This window comes from Stegostoma tigrinum, chromosome 1 (genome assembly GCF_030684315.1).
Source record: "Stegostoma tigrinum isolate sSteTig4 chromosome 1, sSteTig4.hap1, whole genome shotgun sequence".
Taxonomy (NCBI): domain Eukaryota; kingdom Metazoa; phylum Chordata; class Chondrichthyes; order Orectolobiformes; family Stegostomatidae; genus Stegostoma; species Stegostoma tigrinum.
Genome location: NC_081354.1, coordinates 122,628,605 through 122,654,930, shown reverse-complemented (window position 1 = coordinate 122,654,930; position 26,326 = coordinate 122,628,605). Strand labels below are relative to the sequence as shown.

Sequence of the window (26,326 nt, the reverse complement as noted above, 5' to 3'; positions counted from 1 at the left end):
AGATTGTAACAGAGTCGGTTACATGATCTGAATATGAACCATTAAGAAAGTACAGAACTCTTTTTTCATTGTATGATAATTTACCAAATTATTAATTCACCGGTCAGTTCAATCATGTTTAGTTCTGTTCTTATGAATTTTACTTTTAATAATGTTTGAATAGGTATTTTTATTAATTGCTCGGCTTTAATGTGTTTACACAACTTTTTGGGGTTAAACCCTCATTCATACACACCCTGGGAAATTTCAGTACTTATATATTACTGGGAGGAAATTTTACAGATTAAACTGGACACCACTACATGCATTTCCTGCCAATAAACTTTCAGGATATTGGATTATTCACCTCTGATTGAAAGAAGCAATGCATCAAGATTGTTCTTGATGTTCTGATTGCCATGCTCATCGTTCAACAAAGCGTAAGACTGACTGAATCCCACTGACAATAAGCATACCTAATCAATACAATGAACAGTACATAATAAAATTGCCTAAAAAAGCTAACTTAAAAAAGAAAAAAAAATTGGCATGATTGATTCAGATTAAAAATGCTCCATTGTCTCTCACAAAGCCCTTGACAGAAAAGTGTTCCTGCAGTTTCAGAATTACCACCATATCCATCTGAACTAACAAAGGCAAGTGTAAAGTCATATGCAATATGTACAGTAAAGAGGGCAGCTTACAGTCACAGTAAAACACATTTGGTCACAAAGGTAACAGCAAAATTAGACTGTTAAAATAATAATTTCATTATAAGGATAAATTACTTTAAATTCTACATCAGGATGAAAGCAGATTTGGTTTACATACCTTTATATAGCCCCATGAAACAGAAAGCAAATAATTAGCTTCAGGCATCTTGCAAATGTTCTCACACAAAAGAGCACTGAGAAATGGATTAAAATCTGAAGTTCCCAAAAGATTTGGATCGACGTGGTTCCAGAAATCAGTAAATCAGTTATTTGTACACCAGGTAAATCTGGAAAATATCGTTCTTAAATCCCAATGCTTTGTCACCTGCTTGGTAATAAAGTGGTCATTTGTGGAAATCCAGTCTGGTAATAATAGAGTTGACAAAATCAATGAAAAATCCCGTCCAAAAGAAGTGATTTGGATAGATATCTATGGACAAGGATCACCTTGGAATACTAGTTAGTGAATAATGTATGTGAGGATGCTTCTCTGCTGGAAGGACAGGTTCTGCTAACAGATACCAAATAAGGGCCTGAACACTCAGCTACCATGCATGCTATTCGGTGAACCCACCTACTTTGCAGACATGACAACCAATGAATTCTTACTCGGAGGAACAGAAACAAGAGTGTGCGCCGAGAAAACCTAGGTACCAGCTGCTGATTGGACAAACAGCAAGCATATCCTTGGGGATTAGGGGTTTTCTACAATGCTCAATTAAATGCTATAAAATGATCATTTTCTCTTTGCTTAAACTCCATGCAAAAGCTTGACTGAGCTTCAGATTTCACTGACATCTAATAACAAGAATCTCATTGTGCATCACACCTTTTATTCCTAAATCACAATCTGCGTAATATTAAAAGCTACCAAATATTTCTACTTCTCTGTGCATTGTTTAAGCATGCCTTAATGAAATGACTAAGGAGCTCCTGTGACGACATCTGCAGAGATGCCTGCGGGCTGTGCCTTCCCATGGAGGATAAAAGGGAGAAAAATGTGATAGATTAAACAAAGGCAGCAGCTGAATTCTTGATTCTTGCCTTGATGCTAACGTACTTTCTCTCATCAAGCAGGCTTTTTCCTAATTTAACGCAGCGACCTTTAGATTGAGCAAAGGTTTTGAATCTAACATTTGCATCAATCTTTCAAGAAAGAAGGATGAAATTCTTCCTAAAACGTTACTGCTTTCCAGTTGCAATATACAAACTGAAAATTGTTTTGCTACTTCTAACAAAAATTATCTGAATAAAAGCACTGTAAGAATAGGACACAGCCTTAGAAAACGGATTGCAGATTGAAAACAGTAGCAGAAACAGGTTTGCTGTGTGTAAAATTAGCTGAAGGTGGGAGGAGGTACTCCTTTTCTCCAGTTTTTTCACTTGCTGGCATTTGATTCTTGCTTCAGTGCAGCAGAAGGAGCTGGTAAGTGAATAACTGACAGACAATCTTACTTACAATAAATAGGTCATTAAGTATAAATATGGAGGCAGCTCGGATGAGTCAGACGGACAGCATGTGGCAAGTGCGAAGTTACAAATGGACCAAGTACTTCGGATAAACACATCTGTATGACATTTCACTGGCTTGAGCTCTGTGTTTGAGGACTCATACAGTAATTAGAGTCATTGTGGTACATCCACAAAGCTCTCAGCCATGTGGATAGCAAAATAAAGAGGCGATCACAATCTAGGTGAAGGGCACACTTGCAGATCGGGAATGGTGACTGGCTGGCAGCCCAAGAGAACCAGGCAGGAGGTCCCTGAAAGGATGTGACTCAATAACCAGCTTTTGAAAAAGGTGGGTGCAATAGTTCCTCAGAGGAGTGCAGTCAAAGCCGTGTGCTTGCCACCAGGGTTGCATCAAGTGCACAGGAGGGGAGCAGGCAGAGTGAAAGTGTAAGGGGATTCACTGTTTAAGAAAACAAACAGGGATGTCCGTGCCCAGAAATGTGTCTCAGTTTCCAGGAAATTTCCTGAGAAGGCGATAATGTCCAGAAAGCCGATGGTAGGGATCTTGGATGAGCATTAAAAAGGAACTGCTCAAAAGCAGTAGCCTCAGGATTCTTCCCGCCTGCTAGTGAATGGCAAAGGAGAGTTCAGCAATTGAACAGAGGTTCAATCATGGCGGGAGAACTGTCAGAGGAGGCAGGGCATCAGATGTCTTGTGTACTGGGACCAGTAGTGGTTGTGTTGAGCATGATATAGATCAAGAATTTAATGATGCATTCAATGTGGGCAGCACAGTAATAATGGGTGACTTCAATCTATATGTAGACTGGGTTAAACTAGTTAGCCCTAATACTGTGGAGGATAAATTACTGGAGTGTGGACGAGTTACAATTCTGGTACAGCACAATGAAGAGCTAACAAAGGATTGGCCTATTTTAGCTCTGCCAATGTGTAACGAGAATGGGCTAAATAATAACTTCGTTATTAAGAAGGCTTTGAGAAGCAGTGAACATGATATACTAGAATCTCACATTCTATTTGAATGTGATATAGCTCATTCTGAAACTAGAGTATTGAATCTGTAAAAGGGAAAACTGAAGGTGTGAGGGGTGAATTGGCTTTTGCATTGTGGGAAAATACACTTAAAGATTTGACAGTTGACAAACAATGTCGAGGATTTGATGGAGTACACTATGGTCTACAACAGATATGTAAGCCTTTAAGGCATAGAGGCCCAAAGGGAAAGGTGAACCAGCTGTTGAAAGGATGCCCAGAAAATGTGATAAACCTAGGGTGGGAGCAAATGACAACACAGCAAAGAAGACAAAGAAGCTGATAAAGAAAGGGATAAAGGATATGCAAGCAAGCAAACATCTTAAAGGTAGACTGTAAAAGTTTCTTAAGTGTGCCAAAAACATTAGCTAGGACAAATGAATGACCACTGCCTTGAGAGTCAGGAAGAACTGACAACTGGCAGAAAAACTGAACAATTATCTGTCTTTATGAAAGACACTGAAAATCTGCAGTAAACACAAGGTGACCAAGACAGATTGTGAAACTGAGGAAATAAAAATAGCGCTAGTGAAGTGGTAATACTAGAAAAGATAATTCCAATTGAACGTTAATAAATCTGGACCAAATAAGCCCCATGTCAGGGTGTTGGGGAGGTGGCTAGAGAGATATGGATGCATTTCAATATTCTCTAGATTCTCAAAAGATTCATCGAGACTTGAAAGTAGCAAGTATAACACTGCTATTTAAGAAGGGAGAGAGAGAGGCAGAATGGAAAACTACAGACCTGTTAGTTTGATATCAGTAGATGGCAGAATGTTATGCTATATTGGAAAGGATGAGATGGACATTTTTAAAAATATGGTAAAATTGGGCATGATCAACAAAGATTTAGAAATGGAAAGCATGTTTAACAAATATTTCGCAATTGTTTTTGGGTATGTTATTTGTAGCATGGAGAAAAGAGAACCAGTGAATTTCAGAAGACTGAATAAAGCCTTCCCACAAAGGGTGTCAGTAAACAAAGTTAGAGCTCATGGTCTTGATGATAATGTACTTAGTATTGTTCATAATCTACATAAGTAAATATCATAACAAATAATAACTGATGCAGGGTCTATCACAGTGGCAGTGTTCCTACTTCTGAGCCAAAAGGCCTTGATTCAAGTCCCACCTGCTCCTGGGAAATGTAATAACACCTCTGAGCAGGGTGGTTAGGGGTGAAAGAACTGCATCAACAAGTACTTGATTGGCTCAAAAAGCTCTGTGGGGACCTTGCAGTTATGTAGGATACAATATTAAAGAGGATGGGAGTGAGGGCCACTGGGGCAGGCTCTTGTGGCATGGTGATAGTGTCCCCATCTCTGATCTAGGAAACCCAGGCTAGTGTCCCACTTGCTCCACTTGAACAGATTTACTAGAAAATACCTGGAAACAAGGACTGGTCGTCATATTTGGTCACAAATATAAATAGGATACAAGTTGTGAGGAAGACAAAGACTTGGACAGGGTAGGTGAATGAGCAAGACCATGGCAGATGGAATATGTGAATAAATACAAAATTATGCACTTTTAGTAGAAAAATACAAAAACACAGAATATTTCTTAAACGGTGAAAGGTTGGAAAGTGTTGTCTGAAAGGATCTCATTGTTGTTGTTGATGAGTTTCTACAAGCTCATATTCAGGTACACTAACCAATATGGAAAGTAAACGCTGTGTTAGCCTTTATCACAGCAGGATTTAAGTAGAAAAATAACGAACTTAAGCTGGAACTGTTGGTGAGACGGAGGTGAGTATTGTATACTGGACTAAGTTTTGATCTCCTTGGATAAGAAGGAACTTATTTCCCCTAAAGGGAGTGCAACAGATGTTCACAAAATTAATCCCTGACTGGGCGGGATTGTTTTCTGAGGAAGGATTAAGGGAGCTGGACCTGTATTCTCCATTGTTTTGAAGACTGAATGGTGGCCTCATTGAAACTTTAAAGATCTTATAGGGTGCCACTGCATGAATTTGAAAGGACTAAAACATGATTGAGCTTAGCAAGCACCACCCTCTGCCATGACTTCACAGATAAGGCACAGTAAAGTAGGAGATGGTTGGAGACAGATTAATACCAGCGTGCTCCTAAATCGCTGCAGTCATGTTGGGCATATTCTTGTAAACAGAGTCAGCCCTGCATTAAATAGCTCACTGCTCATTAAACACTACTTTTCTCATCCATGCTATACCATTTAGAACTTGAAGAAACCCAGGAAGTGTGGTGTCATCAGCAAAGGTACAATAGTCAACCTCTGCCACAACTGAGTAAGTAGTGGTGACCAGCATGATTTCCAAAACGGTGGCAAGCAACAGAAGTTAGACTCCAGGCCTTTAGGGAAGCCATCATGGAAAACAAAAATACCATGATGGTCACTCAGAAAACTTCAAAAAGGAACAGATACTGCTGACTGGTCATGACAGAAAACCGCATAAACGCGGTATATTCGAGAAAATGACAGAGACAGCACTTCAGATCCAGATAAAAGAGGTGCTGCAGCACTGAGGTAGTACAGGCTTCTTTGTGTGACAATGGACTTTGCAAGTGGTCCTAAGCCTGAAATGAGCTGGAGAGCTGACCAGACATCAAGGAATGTGTGAGCCAAAGCTTAAAATCCCTATACATTAGGAGAACTCGTAACTAGCACAGTAATTCAGGATGAGAAGTCAGTAATTTAGAAAATAAGCTGAAACTTTGATTAGGTGTTGCCATTATAGCATGCAGGTAGGCCATAAGACCTAGGACTCTGTCACACTATTCAGTGAGATCATGACTGATCTGATAATACTCAACTCCACTTTCCTACCTTTTCCCACAATCCTTGAATCCCTTACTACTTAAAAAAACTGTCTGTCTATCTCTGCCTTGAACAAAGTTAATGATCCAGCCTCAACAGCTCTCTGTGGTGAAGAATTCTACAGATTTAAACCCCTCTGAGAGATGAAATTCCTCCTCATCTCTGTCTTAAATGTGAGACTCCTTATTCTGAGATTATGGCCCCTGGTCCTAGATTCTCCCACAAGGTAAAATAACGTTTCTGCCTCTAGTCCGTCAAATCCCTGAAGAATCTTGTATGTTTCAATAAGTTCACCTTTTATTCCTCTGTATTCCAATAAGTACAGACCCAATCTATTCAACCTCATAAGCTGGTGACCCCATACCTGGTATCAGCCCAATGAACCTTTTCAGAAAGTAAATGCTGGAAAAGCATAGCTAAGAGAGCTATGAGAAATATTGCAGATATTTCTGGAGTGGTAAGCCATGGAAATTACTTGGGTCATTTACTGAAAATGTGCTGAAGCAGGACACTGTCACAGAAAAAGCATAAGATCAAAAAAAAACACAACTGAAAATGAGAAATGAGGTAGAACAGTCTTCAAGGGAAGATAAACTCAAAGTTCTCTTAGGGGATATCAGTGACCCAGAACACGCATTTTGGCATGACAACATTCACTTCTTGGGATATCAAGCAAGGCACTGGAACAAGACCCAAACGTTGAAGAGATTGTTGACATCACAAATGCATATGGGCAATGACAGCAAAATTCCACAGACACAAATTGTAGGAATGTGTATACAACTCTACAGAAGGTACCATGAAGAGGAGACAAGCAATGTGCACAGATCCATACATAAATCATAAATTTAAAAAATGGCTTGCAATAGCAGGAATGGCACAGTGGTTCAATGGTTAGCACTGCAGCCTCACAGTGCCAGGGACCCGGGTTCGATTCTAGCCTCGGGTGACTGTCTGTGTGGAGTTTGCACATTCTCCCTGTGTCTGCGTGGGGTTCCTCTGGGTGCTCCAGTTTCCTTGCACAGTCCAAAGATGTGCAGGTTAGGTAGACTGGCCATACTAAGTTGCCCATAGCGATGTGTAGATTAGGTGGGTTATAGGGGGATGGGTCTGGGTGGGATGCTCTGAGGTTTGGTGTGGACTTGTTGGGCCAAAAGGCCTGTTTCCACACTGTAGGGATTCTATGATTCTAACTACAGCTGTACAGAATGAATATAAATCACCAAAGTTGTTTCTGGAAGAAATACAACATTTTAAAGGTCCCATTGATGACAGAACTATAGAGCTCAGAGAGTCAGAAAGACAGAACAACTGCACCTCCCAGTCGCAAACCATTTCCACTCCCCCTCCCATTCTCTTGATGACATGTCCATCATGGGCCTCCTGCACTGCCACAATGATGACACCCGAAGGTTGCAGGAACAGCAACTCATATTCCGCCTGGGAACCCTGCAGCCATATGGTATCAATGTGGACTTCACCAGTTTCAAAATCTCCCCTTCCCCTACTGCATCCCTAAACCAGCCCAGTTCGTCCCCTCCCCCCACTGCACCACACAACCAGCCCAGCTCTTCCCCCCCACCCACTGCATCCCAAAACCAGTCCAACTCGTCTCTGCCTCCCTAACCGGTTCTTCCTCTCACCCATCCCTTCCTCCCACCCCAAGCCGCACCCCCAGCTACCTACTAACCTCATCCCACCTCCTTGACCTGTCCGTCTTCCCTGGACTGGCCTATCCCCTCCCTACCTCCCCACCTACACTCTCTCCACCTATCTTCTTTACTCTCCATCTTCGGTCCGCCTCCCCCTCTCTCCCTATTTATTCCAGTTCCCTCCCCCCATCCCCCTCTCTGACGAAGGGTCTAGGCCCAAAACGTCAGCTTTTGTGCTCCTGAGATGCTGCTTGGCCTGCTGTGTTCATCCAGCCTCACACTTTATTATCTTGGAATCTCCAGCATCTGCAGTTCCCATTATCTCTCAAGTTAACCATTTCTACCCAAAAAACCACCAACATGCAATAGTGAAACCTACAGATTATCTGAATTTGTAAAGGGGCAGACTTGGGTGAGATGGGACGGTGGTAAATATAAATACATCAATAAACATACAACAATAATGGTATGAGGGAAATGAAGGCTTCTTTATGGACCTGAAAGAGTTTTTAATTGATCAGATCCCATAAGCACCACCCACTACAACAACAGCTCAAGACTCAGACTGAGTAAAGTAGGAGACAGACCTGAAGCTAATGTGCTCCTAGCAGTCTCTGTAGAAATGGTGAACATATTCGTGTAATCTGTACAATAGCTGCACTTATGCAGTAAATTTCATCTTGTTCACTAACTAAGAAATTCTAATTAGAGTAGAAAAGTAGATAGTCATATCTACGCTAAGCATTTTAAGTAACCCATACACAGAACAGGAGTGACAGGATGGATGCCAAATGAATGTTTTCCTGGCTGGTGAGTAAAGAACCAGGAGACACTTTCTCAGAATAAGGAGGTAAGCCATTTAAGACTGAAATGAGGAAGCATTTCTTCACTCAAATGTTGACGAATCTTTGGAGATTTCTACTAGAGACAGCTGTGGAAGCACAATCGTTGATCATATCTGAGTTAGACATTAATACATTTCTGGAGACTCATGGCATCAAGGAATGTAGGAATAGCACAGGAAATTGGACTGAAGTCAAAAATCAGCCTGGAACTAATTGAATGTTAGAGCAGGTTGGATGGGCTGAATGGCCTGTTACTGGTCCAATACTCCCCAGTTTTTTTTGCTATTATTAGAAAGCATGACAAAATAAAGCTAAAGATAACAATAAAGTGAACATGTCTTGCAGATATGCCAGATAATAAAGTGTGAAGCTGGATGAACACAGCAGGCCAAGCAGCATCCCAGGAGCACAAAAGCTGACGCCTCGGGCCTAGGCCCTTCATCAGAGAAGGGTCTAGGCCCGAGACATCAGCTTTTGTGCTTCTGGGATGCTGCTTGGCCTGCTGTGTTCATCCAGCTTCAAACTTTATTATCTTGGATTCTCCAGCATCTGCAGTTCCCATTATCTCTCTTGCAGATATGCTCACTGCTGGAAGCTGAGAGATTGTGAAAAATTGCATTGGGTATATCAGAGATTTCCTATTGTCTGCTGTTTATTCAGCTGTCTAGGTTTCGCAAATAATTGTTAAGAGTTTTTAAAACTTGTGTATACTTGGGCTGTGACATTATATTGGAATTGATTACTACGTGTAGGGAAACAAAGTGCTGAGGTCAATAGCTTGTACCCTACACTTGCCACTGACAAGGATATTCTTTTAGTTACATCACGAGAAACAATGCAATTCTGCTGAAAGCTACAAGGCAGGTTTTACTTGGCTGTGGTTCCAAACTGATGCCTCAAGAACAACTGGAGAAGGAATAGTCTGGTACAGTGGTCAGCCTGCCTAAATTGTGGACTTTGTATTTTTTCCGGTGTTTGAAAGACTAAATTCAGTGAAGATGTTCATCTAGTGGATAGTTTTAAGTATAAGACTCCTGTTAATCTAGAATACTATAGTCACAATTCCCTGTCATGAACTCCCGTCTCTGCATGAGATTTATGCTTCCCAAAGGTTTCCACTGTTGGAACTTTCCCCATACTCTGGGTCTGCTGTGAACTCATAGATAAGGATTGATTGCTAAAATTAGTCAATAACTTCAGTATTACTATATCAAGCAACTCCCAGGATGACAGAAGGCAGATTAATGGATCCTTTTAATCAGTGGCAACATAATAGATGCTATTTATCTTTCCGAAGCCAAGCAACTTAAATATTCAAGTACATACAGAACTTAAAATTTCAAACCTCCATGTGAGTCTGGAGCACAAGTCTTCAACACCTCAGGTGAAAGTGTAATGGGTTACCCTTCATTTGCTTGGATGAATACAGTTCCAACAATACTCACAACTTGGACACCATCCAAGAATATATAACTCCGTTGATATGCATTCTATCAACTGTTCTGAATGACCAAGTGCTGAAGGATTGAATTAGAAGCAAATCTTTGCATCTTTACACACCAAAACCCTCAGTTTCAATTTGAACTTCTACACTGAAGCGCTGGAACAACTCCAGTGAATGCCTGCCACCTGAATACAAGTAAAGATTCAAGAACTATACATATATAATCCACCACCTTAAATATTCACTGCATCACAATATCAATGCTGCAAAGTGAACTATTAAATGTTAGCTATTTTGAAAACAACCATGTGGATGTGGGCATTGCTGAGTGGCCAGCATTTTGCCCATCCCTAGTTGCCTTTAAGAAGGTGATGGTAAGCTGCCTATCTGAACTGCCGCAGTCCATGTGCTGTAGGTTGAACCACAATGCCCTTAGGGAGGGAATTCCAGGATTTTGACCCAGTGATGGCGAAGGAACGTTGAGGTATTTCCAAGATCAGGAAGGTGAATGACTTAGACGGGAACTTGCAGATGGTGGTGTTCCTATCTGCTGTCCTTGTCCTTCTAGACTGAAGTGATCGTGGATTTGCAAGATACTGTCTTTGGGTAATTTGGTGTCTTTGGTGATGGAGGGAATGGATGGTTATGGATGTGGTCCCAATCAATGAGCTGCTTTGTCCTGGATGGTGTCAAGCATTTTGAGTGTTGTTGGAACTGCATCCATCCAGGCAGGTGGGGAGTATCCCATCACGTTCCTGACCAGTGCCTTGTAGATGGTGAATCGGCTCTGGGGAGTCTGAAGGTGAATTAGTTGCTTCAGTATGCCTAATCTGCTCTCATAGCACCTGTATTTATACAGCAAGTTGAGTTTCTGGTTAATGGTAACCCTCAGGATATTGATAGTAGGGGGATTCAGCGATGGTAACACTATTGAATGTCAATTCCTACGTTATTTGCTATCTACTGTTATTTGAATGTGGGCATACAAGAGTTCCTCTGTCCTCTTCTGCTGGAGTGATGTTGGGAAATTATTTTCCCTAAAACTGGAATTTTTCATTGAAGTTGTCACTTGAAAGCTGGATTACACACTAAACATCTGTAATCAACTGGTGGGGCTTTGCACTGTTCCAAGATATCCCCCAGGCTTGGATTTAATTCATGTTGGAGAATGATTCCCAATAGAAGGCTGCAATTGGAGCTCTAAAGCTAACTACAATCTCTCCTCTTCCTTGAGGTTTGCCTTAGCCATTCAATGCAAGACTGCAAGTAACCTATCTGCTCCCGAGTGATCAATATTTGATATTCTCTGGATGTTAATTAGGAGGGAACTTGGTAAATAGGCCTCTGCTCCCACAAAACAATTTGATGGCAGTTCTCAATCTTTTTAAGTTACGAAAACAAAAATTTAAAGATAGAGGAGATGATCCCATAAATATTTAAATACAAGCCTGATCTACCTCACACTGAATCTTTTTTTAAACTATGTCGTGACAACAGGCATGACAAACTGCATGCCAGAAAAGGAATCATTGCTGTAACCCACATTCCAAGCTTATGTTACTTTAATTCTTGAACAAAACAAGGAGGTAGTTCTAAATTCCTGTGAGCATAATACCTCAACACCTTGACACCATAACTTAATTAGAAAATGTAAATTCTCACACAAAATTCTTCAAACATATTTCAATAATATTAACTGGAAAGGTGCATAAAGAAAGGATGAAACTGGCCAAGATTTGAGCTGATCAATTGTATCAGCTGACTGAGTAATCATGGCATCATACAATCTATTACAGTTTTCCAGCTTTCATTACCACTAAATATCAGCAGACATCAAATTGTTTCAAACAAAGGGGTATGCAACAGTTAAATCAAAATACAAGAAATACCAAAAAAAATATTCCGGCAGTAAGACTGCTCAGCACATGAAAAAGGGGTTAAGTAAAATAGGCTTTTATAAAAGCTAGTCTGATGACTGCTTCGAAAAATCAATTAGGATCTGGTGCATTATCAATACTTTACTTAAAACTGATTAATAATTTGTGATGTTGCACATGGAAAACGTTAAGGAGGTGGGAGTTAAATGAAGTCAACAAAGCAAGTTGGGAATGAATGTTTGTGGGAGAATGGGGAAGTGAGGAAGAGAGAATATGAAGTGGAAAGAGGAGACAACAGGAGGAAGGGAAGTGGACGGAGAACGATCAACAGGCTGACCTTTGTGTGGAGTGATTTGATTCAACGTGTATGTCCCCTTTAATTTTTCTGTGGAACCAAGCATCGACAGTTACTATGTCTCCAGCAGCTTTATCTGGGAAAATCTGAGCCACTATGCAGCAATCCATGCAGACAGATTTGGTGGAATATTGGTGATGAATTGCATTGTTGTCTTCTTTCAAAAATTGTTAAGTGGCAAGTCTATTTATGATGCAAAATTCAAAGATTCACATGACAAATACAGAATGAATATCATAAGTAAGATCTTTTACAGCAAATACCAGTAGTGCTTATATTTGCATATATATATAGTGCATGCTTTTAATTGCTTCGCCTTTGGTAGCTATCCCTTCAGCTACTTATATCTTTACGTCTGGAATTCTTTCCTTAAACTTCTCCAGTTCTCTACCTTTCTTCCCTCGATTAAAACCTATATTGCTGAAAAAGCTTTTGGTTATCAGTTCTAATGTTATCTGATATGGCTCAGTAATATATTTTGCTTTTTATACCCTCCTATGAAGGTTTTCAGGATATTTTATTATTATACCAGTGTAATATAAGTGCTTTCTATTTCATTCTGTTGATCTAAAACCTATTATTGCAGTATTACTGTTGCGAGGCTGATTTGCTAATTTGATACTAATACGGTGTAGTGCCTGTTGTGTTCACAGATTGACTTACAGTTGCAACTGGTTATAAACTCTTTGAAGTCAGACTGTGTAAGAAATGTTTTACAAGGGACTGGTGAAAGTTAATAGTATTGGATGTGCTTTTATCACTGAGTACTTCCTTTAAAATAATGAGCTCATTACTTAAGAGCTTTATTTAATCTCAGTTTGGGTCCCGAAGTCTTCTTATGGTGGATACTGTGTGAGTTGGCATGGAAGGTATAAGGGCAAAGAGCAGTGGTGAGGAGTCATGAGTTGACACAAAATTTGCAGAGGATCATAAAATACCCAGGGGGTTCCTCAGAACAATAGTTTGGCATGAGTTTGCAGTAATTTAGCATGGGATGTATAATGTACCACTGCAGTGGGTAAGGGCAAGGGATGTGTGGTGTTATAGGGCAGGGGCAGGCCATGCAATGGATTGGTTGGCACGGATGGTCACACAAAGTATTACTGTGCGAGGCCCTGACAGTGGTGACAAGGCCGGGTAAATCTGTTTTTATATTTTATATCCTTTTCACAAATTGCTGTAGCCTTTTTAACCTGGAGTCCCCAAGCTGTGAAGCGAATTGGGAAGAGTTTGCAGCAGTCAGTATCACTGTGAAGTGAGCCGGGAGAAGTGTGCAGCAGTCAGAATCACAGCAAACTGGAGAGGAAGAGCAGGCCTGAGTGGAACCTGGGACACAAATAAGGGTAAGACTTCTCTTGTCTATAATCTTCTCAGACTTGAAGAGGAGTTGGTTGGAGTCAACCTGGGGATGGATGAACAGTGGCAGTAGAGCTTCTCAATAAAAGCCTGAGGCCCAAATCGAAATCAGTTGGAGCAGCTGCTCCCCACCCACAGGAATCGCACCGAACTTCTAAAACACTGATGGAAGTGACATCGTCACAGAGCAGTGAACATAGAACAATACAAGCGCAGAACAGGCCCTTCGGCCATCGATGTTGTGCCGACCTGTGAATGAATCTAAGCCCCTCCCCCTACACTATCCCATCATTATCCATATGCTTATCCAAGGGCTGTTTAAATGCCCCTAATGTGGCTGAGCTAACTACATTGGCAGGCAGGGCGTTCCACGCCCTTACCACTCTCTGAGTAAAGAACCTGCCTCTGAAACCTGTCTTTAATCTATCACACCTCAACTTGTAGCTATGCCCCCTTGTACAAGCTGAAGTCATCATTCTCGGAAAAAGACTCTCAATGTCCACCCTATCTAATCCTCTGATCATCTTGTCTGTCTCTATTAAATCCCCTCTTAGCCTCCTTCTCTCCAATGAGAACAGACCCAAGTCCCTCAGCCTTTCTTCATAGGGCCTGCGCTCCAGACCAGGCAACATCCTGGTAAATCTCCTCTGCACCTTTTCCAATGCTTCCACATCCTTCCTGTAATGGGGCGACCAGAACTGCACACAATATTCCAAATGAGGCCGCACTAGCGTTTTGTACAGTTGCAGCATGACATCATGGTTCCGGAACTCAATCCCTCTACCAATAAAACCTAACACACCGTTAAGCCTTCTTAACAGCACAGTGAGTTAAGTGATAGGTGTTGGATACATTATTTTAAACTGCTTTAAAATTGCATTAAGGATTTTCAAAAGAAAACTTAATTAAATTTCTTCTGGGCTAAGTTAAAGGTATGTAATTCTCTTTTCACTAAAGATATGGCAGGGGAATTCAGTTCTGTGTGCTTCATGTTCTGCAGTACATGGGCAATGTTAACTGTTGCTGGCAGTCTGGATGACCACATCTGCAGGAAGTGCCACTGGTTTGACAAATGTCAGCATCTGGTTTTGGAGATTGAGTGTCGGTTGGAGACACAGCAATACATCCATGAGACGGAGAGTTAAATGATAGCGTGTCTGTAGACGTCATCCCCCAGCCCCCACCCCACCCTCCTCCAGCTTAAGGAAGTGTTGACAAAGGGAGAATGGGTGACAGTTAGAAAAAGGGTGGCAGGGAGGCAGTCAAGAAAGCCCCAGAGTGCATCTCACTTAAGAACAGATCTTGTGTGTTGGAAAACAGTGCGAGTAATAGTTCCTCTGCAGAGTGCAGCCAGACAAGGGGGAGCAGTCAGATGGAAACAGTTACTGAAAGAGTTACAAAGTGAGGAGTACAGACAGCTGTTTCTACAGCTACAGACGTGACTCCAAGATGGTCTGTTGCCTCCCTAGGGCTAGGGTCAAACCTGTCATTGAATGGCTGTAAGGCTTTCTGAAGGAGGGCAATCGGTCAGAAGTTGTGGGTCACATTGATACCAATGACATAAAAAGAGTGATGAGGTGCTGCAAAAAGAATTTAGCGAGCTAGGTATCAGATGGAAAAGCAGGATATTAAAGGTTGCATTCTTTGGATTTCTACTGACGCCAAGTGTTAGTGAGTATAGGAATAGGTGGATAGAGCTAATGAATTGGTGGCTGAAAGAGTTGGTTCAGGAGGGGCGGCTTTAGATTCCTGGACCAATGGGTTCATTTCTGTGGAAGGTGGAATGTGTACAGGTCTGATAGATATCAACACTACAAGATCCATATCGTTGTAAGAAGCTTTGTTGGTTGGTGTTTAAACTAATTTGGCATGGAAATGGGAGAGGGAGACAAGATACGACAGTGAGTAATGCACAGATAAATGCAGAAGAAAAGTCAAGTTAGTCTGGCAGGCAGAGCATACATTGTCAAGTTAAGGCATGGGAGGCTCAACAAGTTTGACAGTATCCACTTTCATGCAAGGAGATTTGCAAGTTTAGGTTGCTGATTAACACATAAGGTTATGACATCATGATTTAAATGGAGTGAAGGTTGAGTGCGGGGTAGGACTAGTAGCTTGATATTCCAGGGTGGAGGATCTTTGGACAAGACAGGAAGTGGTATCGCAGTATGGATCATGGAGTCAATTAGTGCAAGACGGAGGGATAATATCTTAGAAAGTTCCTCAATTGAGACCATATGAGCAGAGCTTAAAAACAAAATGGGGACAATAACATTGCTGGGAACAAAATACAGACGATCAAACAGTCAGGGAGAGATAGAAGGACAGATATGTAGGTGAATTTCAGAAGTGTAAAAATAATTGGGTAATAACAGGAGGGAAGTTCAAGTTTGTAAGTATTAACTGAGATAGACAAAATGTGAGAAGCTTAGAGGATGGATGGAATTCTTCAAATATGTCCAGGAAAATTTTTTAGTTTTTTTAAAGTATTCACCGACCTTGACCACTGAAACTTTTGCAGTGCAGAGGTTTTAATCTTTGCTTGGCCTCCACAGCTCTCTGTTCTCATTGCTTTCTCAACATGTATCTGGTGGGCATGCACGTGGCAGACATCTCTCTCTCTCTTTCCATCTCCTCCACCGGGCTACCATTGCAGTGTTCAAAAGTTTTGGTGCCCATTTTATACCATTTCTCAATCTTTCCCACTTCAGAATCATTCCTTGCATCACTACCATGAGTAGCTCCAAATGCAATTCACCTCCTCCTTAAGTTGCGCATGCTAAATTTATGTGAAGTTTGCCAATCACAATATTGGCCCTCTGCTGATTTGGCCTGCCAAAAAGCACAGTCAGCACTGACTGGATGCTGGCTTAATTGAAATGAGGAGGCAGCATGAAATTGGTATGCCACCTGCATTACAGTCAATGGCTATGGTTAGTTGTGAACCACATGCTCATTTTTGAGGCCTATGCAATTAAATGGCACAATGTTACTGTTGCCTCAAAATTAAAAAGTTTTTGATTGCAATTCAGTTTCTGTTTGTTACGCAGTCTCACCAGTGGCTTCTGAATTTCGGATATCGCCTTAACTTTTCAATGAGCATGTTACTTTGAAATTATTCATATAGCAGCCATTCTTCTGAACAGTTTTGTTCATTTAAGAGAAATGTGCAACATTTCATGGAGGTATGGTGATACCAATATGTTTCATCAATGTCGCAATCTGCCAGATTAATTACTGAAGTTTAGTCAAATGATTGAAGGGAAGTGGAGAGAACATTGCAAGCACATGTTGGTTCTATCCCATTTAATAGATGGGAAGTGTGGAATCTGTAGGATTAAAAATGGAATTTCCTGAATGGTCGAACAGATGAACGAGGGTTGCCTAGTAACTGAACATGTTTTGATTTGGGCTGTAACGTAGTAGGCAACTCTCCAGTTACTGAAAATATACAGACCCTTTGTAGTTGACATTCCTGATTGGTCAGGAATGGCATGACATTTTAAAATCGTGTTTAGAATGTCTAGTACGTGACTGCTGAAGAGTATGAGGTCCTAACAAATGGCCATCATTGGATATTTTCCAAGCCTGGTAAAGGTTGAGCCCAAATTGTCAGGGTGACGTAACACTTTATAAACTCTTTGGTAAACACTTTCACACATTCTTCACATTAGAAGGTGATCAATAAAAATCAAGCACAAATCAGTATAAATTAATTCAATGAACGTGTTACTGGGACGTTTACCCTGCTATCAGAACTAAGATCTGTTACAGTGCTGCTTTCAAAGCGTCAAGCCCCACTAATGATATATGGGGTGAAATTCTTGGCAGGCACATAGTAGAACTACAATTCAACTCCGATCACAAGGCATTGCACACACAGAAGTGACATTACAAACATAACACTTAGTCTTCAGTGAATAGCGACTTGGCAGTACTTTCACAGAAACAGTATAGCCACCTCAGAAATCAGATGAACCCGTGTTTGCACTTTATAAGATGTGAGGTTTCTGCCCTCTGCTTCCAGTACTTGTATATATTAACAACTTACAGGAAAAAAAAACGAGGGGGGTCTCAGTTAAGTGTAGAATTCTGACTTGGTAGGACAGATTGTATACAGGGATGATGTTTTCTCAGTTGGGAGATCCAGAAGGAGGGGTCACAATCTCAGGCTTCACGGTAGGACATTTTGAAATGAGATAAGGAGAAAATTCTTCCCTCAGAATGTGGTGAGTTCTCTACCATTGAAGGCTGTGGAGGCAAAGTCACTGAATAAAAATGAAATAGATTTCTAGTAATTACAAGTTTCAAGGGTTTTGAGGGAGAGAGCAGAAGTATAGTCTTGAGATACAGGATGAGTCATAATCCTGTTGAATGGTGGAATGGGTTTGATGGCCTACTTCTATGTTTCTACGTCTAATTTGTAATGCTTTCGCTCACTGATGTAAGGACTTTCCAATGATTTAACTGAGCCTGGTCACTGTGTTTTCTATTGCAGTGGGCTGCATTTAATCTAGCAAAATACCTACCCGAATGGATTTTATAGGGACAATTACAATATGTGACCATCCCCTCTGCAAGTAAGACTATATTTAAGGAAATCTATTAATAGGTAAACATTGTGCAAATCAAGAAGTTATTCTTCTGGTTTCCACAAATTATTCTTTGATCAAAAGAATATGAATCCAGCCTGCCATTAAGCTATATGTAGATATGTCAAAGGTAATGCTGTCTCCATTGAATAAATGCATTAAAGTAACTATGCAAATCAGATATTTCAATCCTGTTTATGTGCGCTTAATTTATTGATAAGTATGTGCATTCAGAAAGTCAAGATAATACCTGATTGAGGCTAACACAATTTTACGAGGGAATTGGATAGAGTGAAAAGGGAAAGATCTGTTTCTCTTCATAGAACAGTCCTTTTCAAAGGGCATAAGATTTAAAATGATTGCAAGTGGGATTGGAGTAAAGATCAGAAAACTCCTTTGCACTGATTAGGAACTCAGCCTGAAAGGGCAGTCAAAACAGAAATGCTCAAATTGTTTCAAAACTGTCTGGATATGCATCTGAAATCCTGTAAGCTCCAGAACTATTGTCTAATTGCAGGAAACATTTTCAGCCGGAACAGACATGATGGGCAGTGCTGCCTCCTTCATGTATCATAACCTTTTTTCTACATTTTCTGAATATCTTAAATGGAAAAATATACAGAGATGTGTGGAGAGGGTGAGGGAGTGGCAGTAAATTTGCTCCTTTGGAGAGTTAGCTGGGACACAATGGATAGAATGGCCTTCTACACTATAACAATCCACAGTGTCTTCAATTTTTTTTCCATATGTGCATCACAACCGAGGCCAACATGTAATGCTCATCCCATGTTGCCCTGCAAAGGTAGTAGTGAGTTGCCATCTCCAACTACTGCAGACTATGTGGTGTTGTAGACAGAACTGCTAGGGAGGGAGTTCCAGCTTGTACTGTACTGATATTTTCACTGTCCCATTGAACTGCCAGGGCAGCTACAGCATGGATTAAATGTAAAGTCAAGTTTCCTTGACGTTGTACTAGTATCTTGAATCTTGCTGAAAATCTCACTATCTGCAATGCTTCCATTATTGCGAAATATCTCGTACCTTATTCTATATCTTGTGTTGGTGTCCGTCATTGGAATGCACAATTTTCACTACTAAAGCTTCTGAAAAGGTTAAGCAAAACATGTTGATTGTGAACTTGCGTTCACTGGAATAGATTTGCAACTGAACCCATTTATCTTAAGATCCTTTTAAGAGCTGTCCAGAATGGCAGATTTCTTCAATGTGCCTGAGCTGGCAGGTCAAATCTAATATATCTGTCAAATCTATCATGTCCATGTATTAGAAAAAAAAACTAGATGATGTAAAAGCCATAACACATTTCCAGAATTTCTGTAACCATGTCAACAACTCAAGCTACTCTCAATATGATCTGAACTCCTGCAGTTCGTAACAGCCTTTTGAATGTTTTTAGTCATTATTTACTCTCAAACTTGCATATCTAGCTATTAGGACTAATAGGAAATAAAATGTAAGAGTCATTTCTCAATAAATTTGATTTTAATACTTTTATATTTACTGGTTATATGGTCAGCAATGAATAGGACATGAAAACAACCACTTCACCACAAAAAGCTAAGCAAAGATACATTCCAAATTCCTCACAGAAGAACTGGCAGCATAATGATTTACACGGATGTTATGTTTGGAGGAATTCAGAAACACTAACAATAACTCAAAGGTTAAAATGATGATTGTAAATTCTGTGAGCTTTAGTTCATGGTGTCATTTGAATTCCTCCCGTTTACTACTATGCATTTAACCCCACATGTCCATCATTCTCAGATGTCCCTCACTTCCTTGCAGAAATATAACTTAGATATTGCAAGGTTAGCACTACAGTTACTAATTGGCAGAAAAAAATGTTTTCACTAAAATGTAGATTCAGGCTAATGCAACAATCTTCATAAGAACTCCTGCCTCTGCAGTAATACTATAGTCATGCGAAGATATACTGAATATTTCAGCTGAATATAATGCCTTAAAGTTGGGCGAGGAGGTGCAACAGACAGAGCTCATGCAGTTCAAAGCGAGATGATGTACAGACTGCTTATGGCAGGAAACCTTTGAGCACAAGTGCAGCTATTAGGGTCAGAATCAGGCAAAGAATCACTAGCATAACTTTGAAATATATCTGACATTTCATTTCCACTGAGAAAGTAATGGTTTTGAATGGCTGTCCAAAAATGATATAACACTGATGTGGTTACAGGATACAAAACAGGAGTAGGGAGGTAAATACTCCAAATTATTCTAGTCAGAACTGGCTATGTGCTAGTATCAACTACAAGGGAGGAGTTTGACACTCATTTAATGGGTGCAGGTATTGTCACTGTCCAGAAAACGAAGGAGCCCAGTTATAACATAACTTTGGTGGAGGCTGGGTGAGTCAACTCTTGTGGCTAATTCCATGAGGACACAGTGGACTGGAGCGATCCAATAACTAAGTAGTATTCTTGATATTTATTAATCCAGAGACCCAGGTGATTTCTGTGGACCTGGGTTCAAATCCCACCATGACTAATGGTGGAATATGAGTTCAATAGAAATCTGGAATTGTGACTCTAATGATCATGAATCCATGATCATGAAACAAACCCATGTGGTTCACTAATGTCCTTTTAGGGAAAGGACAAGCACTGTCATCCTCACCTGGTATGGCCTACATTTGACTCCAGACCCACAACAATGTAGTTGACTCGTAACTGGCTTCTGGGCAATAAGGAATGGCTATTAAATGCTGGCCTAGCCAGCAATGACTACATCCTGTGAATGAATTTTATTTTAAGAAACCTCAGTACAATGCAACAATTGTCGGCTGAAGTCTCAATTTCCAATGGAGTGTGAGCAGGAAACAACCAATCAGCTGAGTGAGCTCAATTTGAAGCCAATGAGATCTCTGTTTGTTGCCTTGTAAGCCCAGTGTGTGTCACGGACTGCTACCATGACAACTGTGGGCACCAGTGTTCCAAAGGGTTTGCAGTGTTTCTGTGCTCCGGCAGGTTAGTACAGGCTGGATTTTACAGTTGGGGTTGCTAATTGCACCACTTCAAAACCAGTTGGAGATAGACCGACAGAAAAAATGTCTGCAATAACATGCTGTGAGACTTCTGCCCTGGCACAAGGGGAACCCTGAGGATAGTAACCCTGACCATATGCAACAAATAAAAAGAGACTAATCATTCCACATCTACCAAGCTGATAACACCAAACATATTATGATATGGTCAAAGTATTATCAGGGTGAACTGAGGCTTTAACAAGCCTAGTTGATCCTTAACTATTCATTTACATATTTGAGTGAGCAGGCGATTGCATTATTATAGGGGATAACTCAGGGGTTGATGTAAAGGTGGTGATGTCTATATTACATGCCCTGCCATCAACACACACCCCTGGTGGATGCTATTAAAATGAGCCACATGATTCCTATAGCGTCAACCTGGGGGAATATCAGTGGCTCCAATGAGGCACAAGCGTGCTAAGCCACTCACAGCCCGCAGCATTTGTCTTACCACACTACTACTCCACTACTGCTCTTGATGTCTATCACTGATCCTGTTCAGTCAGCTGCCACTCGTAGTGAGCTGGTGCAGTTTGAAGCTGAGCCAGGCCGTATGAGTAAGCCATCTGTAGATGCACCCCAGTCTCAGTCAGCAGTCCTTTTACTGGGTTAGCACTGTATAGAAAGATTCATTCATAAGAAAGGCATTAAGGGACTGCACAAAGGTTAATCATTGAGTGCAATATGCATTGTTGGAAGTGTCGCTGAGTAATGTTGATATGGAGATTGCTTGGCGCGATATTTTATCACAGAATTTTGCCCAAGAGTATGCTCCAAAGATTCAAAACAATTGGGTAGAAAGATGGGGAAATGTGTGGCATTCGCACGACCTGGGTATTACGTTATAGGGAAACTGGAGTCGAATGAGAGCTTAAGGACATCCCTTCTGGAGCAATGATATGCTAGTTTCCTCCTCTTCTTCAATCTGCTCTGATGGCATCCCACACCAAACTTCTTGTCACCCAGTTTCTGTAGTGCTGAAATTCCAGGGCTATGGGGGAAGAATGTAGTGACCAACACGTTTACATAATTGTGACTATGTGATTCGGATTCCCCCCCCACAGCTGGCAAAGCAGGAGGGTGGACCTGTAAAACTAGGGGTGCGTCATCACTGGTGCGTGCAAAGTAGCCCCCGAGCCTAAAATGCTCCTGGTGCCAGTGCAATACTATGAGTGGCAAGGGATGCACTATATGGGCTCATTCACTGCCACCCAGAATTAATGGACACCCAGCCCCTGAGAGTTTACCCTTACCACTCTTTCTGCCAATCCTGCCCAACATGAGCTCTCACCAGGATGTGCCAACTTTGTCCAGGTGAGATCTTGGACTTAACTGGCTTGCGAGCTGTCTATGTTTGGTCTTTCTCCTAGGTCTCCTATAATATCGATACAGCCCAACTTTCCTTGTGGCACAGCCAGCAGTGAACTACTACTGGCTGCTAATGTGTTACCAAATCTATGAAAAAGTACTTTCTCCTGTATAGGGGCAGATGTGAGAGTGGGATCACGAAGAGGCTTTAGGAGTCTCACCTGCCAGCTGGAGAGAGACCTGGGGTATCTATTTTCAAGAAGGCTGTCCAAACCCAATCAGGCAGTGACAAGTCCACCTCTATACCTTTCCATGGAATCAAAACCCCAGGAACTGAAGTCCCACTATACAAGAGCTGCTGTTTAATCAAGGCCGGGCAGTGCTTGTGCTGTGGGTGCCAAGGAGGAGGCTGCAGCCTCCCAAGATCATGGAGGACCTAGGCCTATGGACTCATGTTGGAGGAAGCGAGGATTTCTTGTGACAGTGGTCACTGTGAGAGGGCTGCAGAAGGTTAGTCATAAAGGATTTGCAATGGATTCTCTTCACAATATCCAGTTCCTTGATCATGAATTGAACGGTTTTGATTGAGAAACTTTACCCAAAGACATTGTACAATAAGATACATTACTGCAATTGCACAGAACCTGCGTATTGTATAGGGGTGAATTTGCACCTAGAGTCTTCCGTACAATTTTGGTCTCCCCATCCAAGAAGGATATGATTTCCACAGGAGTGCAATGGAAGCTCACCAGTCGATCCCTGCGATAATGAGACTGTTCCATGAGGGGAAATTCAGGAGATTGGGCTTGCATTCCCAAAGTTGAGAACGAGAAGTGATCCATACAGTATCCCTACCAGGATCAACAGGTAGATGGAACAAATGATTCCCCTAGCTTTTTTACAGTTTTCCATAGAGCTGGAGACTTTTAAAACTGATATGAAGAGGAATTTCTTCACTGAGAGGTTGTTGAATCTTTGAAATTCTCAGCCCCAGAAGGCTGTGAAAGTCGCTGATTATGTTCAAGACAGAAACTGGCATAATTCTACGTATTAAAGACATGAACCATATAGGGATAATGTGGAGGCACTGGTGTTGGACTGGGGTGGACAAGGTCAGAAATCACATGACACCAGGTTGTAGTCCAGCAGGTTTATTTGAAAATGCAAGCTTTGGAAAAAGGAGCTGAGCTCTGAAATCTTGGTTTTCAAATGAATCTGTTGGACTATAACCTGGTATCGTGTGATTTTTGACCATGTAGAGATAGTTCAGGAAATGGTGCTGAACTAAAAGATCAGCCATGGTCTAGCTGAACGAGGCCAACCAGCCTATTCCTATTCCTGTTCCATACCCAAGTTCCTAAGTGACAGCTTCAATATAAGTTACACAGGGATTGACAGAAACACACTGGGATTCATCTGTCAACACAATTCAGGGTAAAATGTTCAAGCCAGTGTGTCCACTGCCCTCTAGAGTTGCAAACAGTTTCCATTCAATGTTAAAGAAATTCTATTTGCTTTAAATTATTGCTTTTATTATACATCTACTAGATTATTTTAATGCTTTGAAAAGAACAGAATTAACAAAACTCCAATTATCCTACTTGTGCAAAGATCTTCAGAAAATATGAGAAGTGTTGATATTAACTTTCAGCCAGCATGTAAATAAAATCAAGACATAGAATAATTACCTTTAATGAAAAAAAATCAATAGATGATTTAATTTCAGAGTCTTAGTCTCAGAATGTATGCTTTTCACCTTAGCCTTTCGATTCGTTGACCAGCTTTTCTGCTGGCATTTACTTAAGACAATTTCCTTCTTATGGTTTCATCCAACAAACTGAAAGCTGTATGTGCATACTTTGCAACTCTAAAATGATTTTTATAAATTTCTACTCACTCTAGACATCTAGGAATCAGCTGCATTGATTTAGAAGACACAAAAATATATTCAGTTATTTGGGGTGATGTGGGTGTACCTCTGGTCGGTTTAATATATATTCCTTGCTGACCAGAAGGTAAAAACAATTTGGCATTTTGATTGAATGTGTAGAGCTGGATGAACACAGCAGACCAAGCAGCATCAGAGGAACAGGAAAGCTGACGTTTCGGGTCTGGACCCTTCATTTCTGAAGAAGGGTCCAGATCCGAAACGTCAGCCTTCCTGATCCTCTGATACTGCTTGGCCTGCTGTGTTAGTCCAGCTCTACACCTTGTTATCTCACATTCTCCAGCATCAGCAGTTCCTACTATCTCTGACATTTTGATTATATTCTGGGCACTATCCCTTTTTTAAAGGAGTGCAGTGTAGGGGCGATTTGCTTGCAGGCTGCTGTCAAAGCAAATCTGTCGCTCACTGTTTGGAGGCACATGATAAAATGGTATTAAGGTGTCTTTCTCACGTATTTTCTCTTTGCAAAGGAAGGAACACCTAACGTCTGGCTCATCCACAGTGTGACACAGCTGAGATTAGTTTTGCCGTGCCTGATGAATAACTAGTTCTTATAAATTTCCAAATTATGATGAGAAAACTATAATTAATTAAACTAGTCAGAAAACTGTAACTTTGCATTGTCTAATATCATCATCATTAGTTTTCTTCAACATTCTTTTTGGAACTGCAACAGTGTTGTCAAAACAGAAAAATCCTTTGTCTGAACCTAACTCCATACAATTTTCCATAAAGTGTTCTATTTACCTGGATTACGTTTAGTAAACAGTGCATTAACTATTAATTCCATTCTGAATTTTAAAAAAAAAATCAGACTTAAATTACAATCAGACGATAAGAATGCTTGCTGGTAACATTACACTCAAAATGCCCAGGTCTCCAGGTTTGACCTCCTTTTGTATTATTACAGCAAGACATGCAAAATGCAGTTAAGAGTCAATCATGTTTATTTGGAATTGTGGTCACATTTAAGTCAGATCATCTGAGATGTCATGATTCCAGTTGGGTTTTTAAAAATATTCCGTCAGTTTCGTAGTTGGTTTTACTGATCTGTATTATTTAACTGAATGTGAATTCTCAAATTAGTATGGAGGGATTAAACTTCCTCTCTGGATTGTACTCCAATAAAATAAGCATGAGATCCCTGGACCTGACTGAATAAATGTTGCCCTGCCCTCTCAACGGGAGGAGTGAGTAAGACAAACCCGATTCACATTCCTACGTTCTATCCCTTCAATTCACACAGATGGGTGTCAGCTGTCTTGCTCCCAGTTTCTATGTTTCAAGGCTGCTATTACAACAGTTCTGGGTTAAGTTCTGATCTCCCCCCGCTGCCGCCACTAGTAATTTATGCAGTGACATAGCTGAGGGTGAGCCTAGAAATTTGAAAGATTACTCGTACAAATATTCATCTAACTGATCTGCAGTATAGCATGCTGGAACAGGAATCTTTTATTAATCATGCAACAAATGTCTTTAACCCACTCTGAACACGTGGTATTCAGTGAGAAAAACTGCTTCAGTGTCTTCGCTGCAAAATGTATCCTAGGCCCTAATAAAGATCCCAAGCCAACGAGGAAAAAAGAACTGATCCCAAGATTCTTATTTGTATACATCAGGTAGAAACAAGAGCAGGATGCCTTTGTTTGATATTAAAGGCTTTGGAAAGGTATTTGAACTGTGGTACAAATCTGACAATGCTGCCAAGGCTGGTGAGTCACACCATTTGAAAGAAACAGGGAAAGCCTTTACACAGCAGCTGGTGCAGTTGATTAAAATGATTTCTGATGACTCACAGAATGACAAAGGAGGGTGACACAAGCAGGCAGTTCATATTGCTCAATTAAGATGATGTGTTTTTCCTGATCCATGTCAGACACACTTCTGGATGA

At 40.9% G+C, this 26,326-nt stretch overlaps 1 protein-coding gene across 10 annotated transcripts in view; it reads right to left on the bottom strand.

The window, feature by feature from the left end:
* pde4d (phosphodiesterase 4D, cAMP-specific) overlaps window positions 1-26,326 on the bottom strand; it is a 1,334,021-nt gene that overhangs the window by 32,995 nt on the left and 1,274,700 nt on the right. The window contains exon 1 of one of the 10 annotated variants that reach the window (XM_048534631.2): window positions 811-1,169. The exons of the other annotated variants lie outside the window; for them this stretch is intronic. Within the exon in view, the coding sequence (XP_048390588.1) occupies window positions 811-858 (48 nt within the window). The 5' untranslated portion in view covers window positions 859-1,169. Of the gene's footprint in view, window positions 1-810; window positions 1,170-26,326 lie in introns of those variants that run through there. 10 annotated transcript variants of the gene reach the window in all.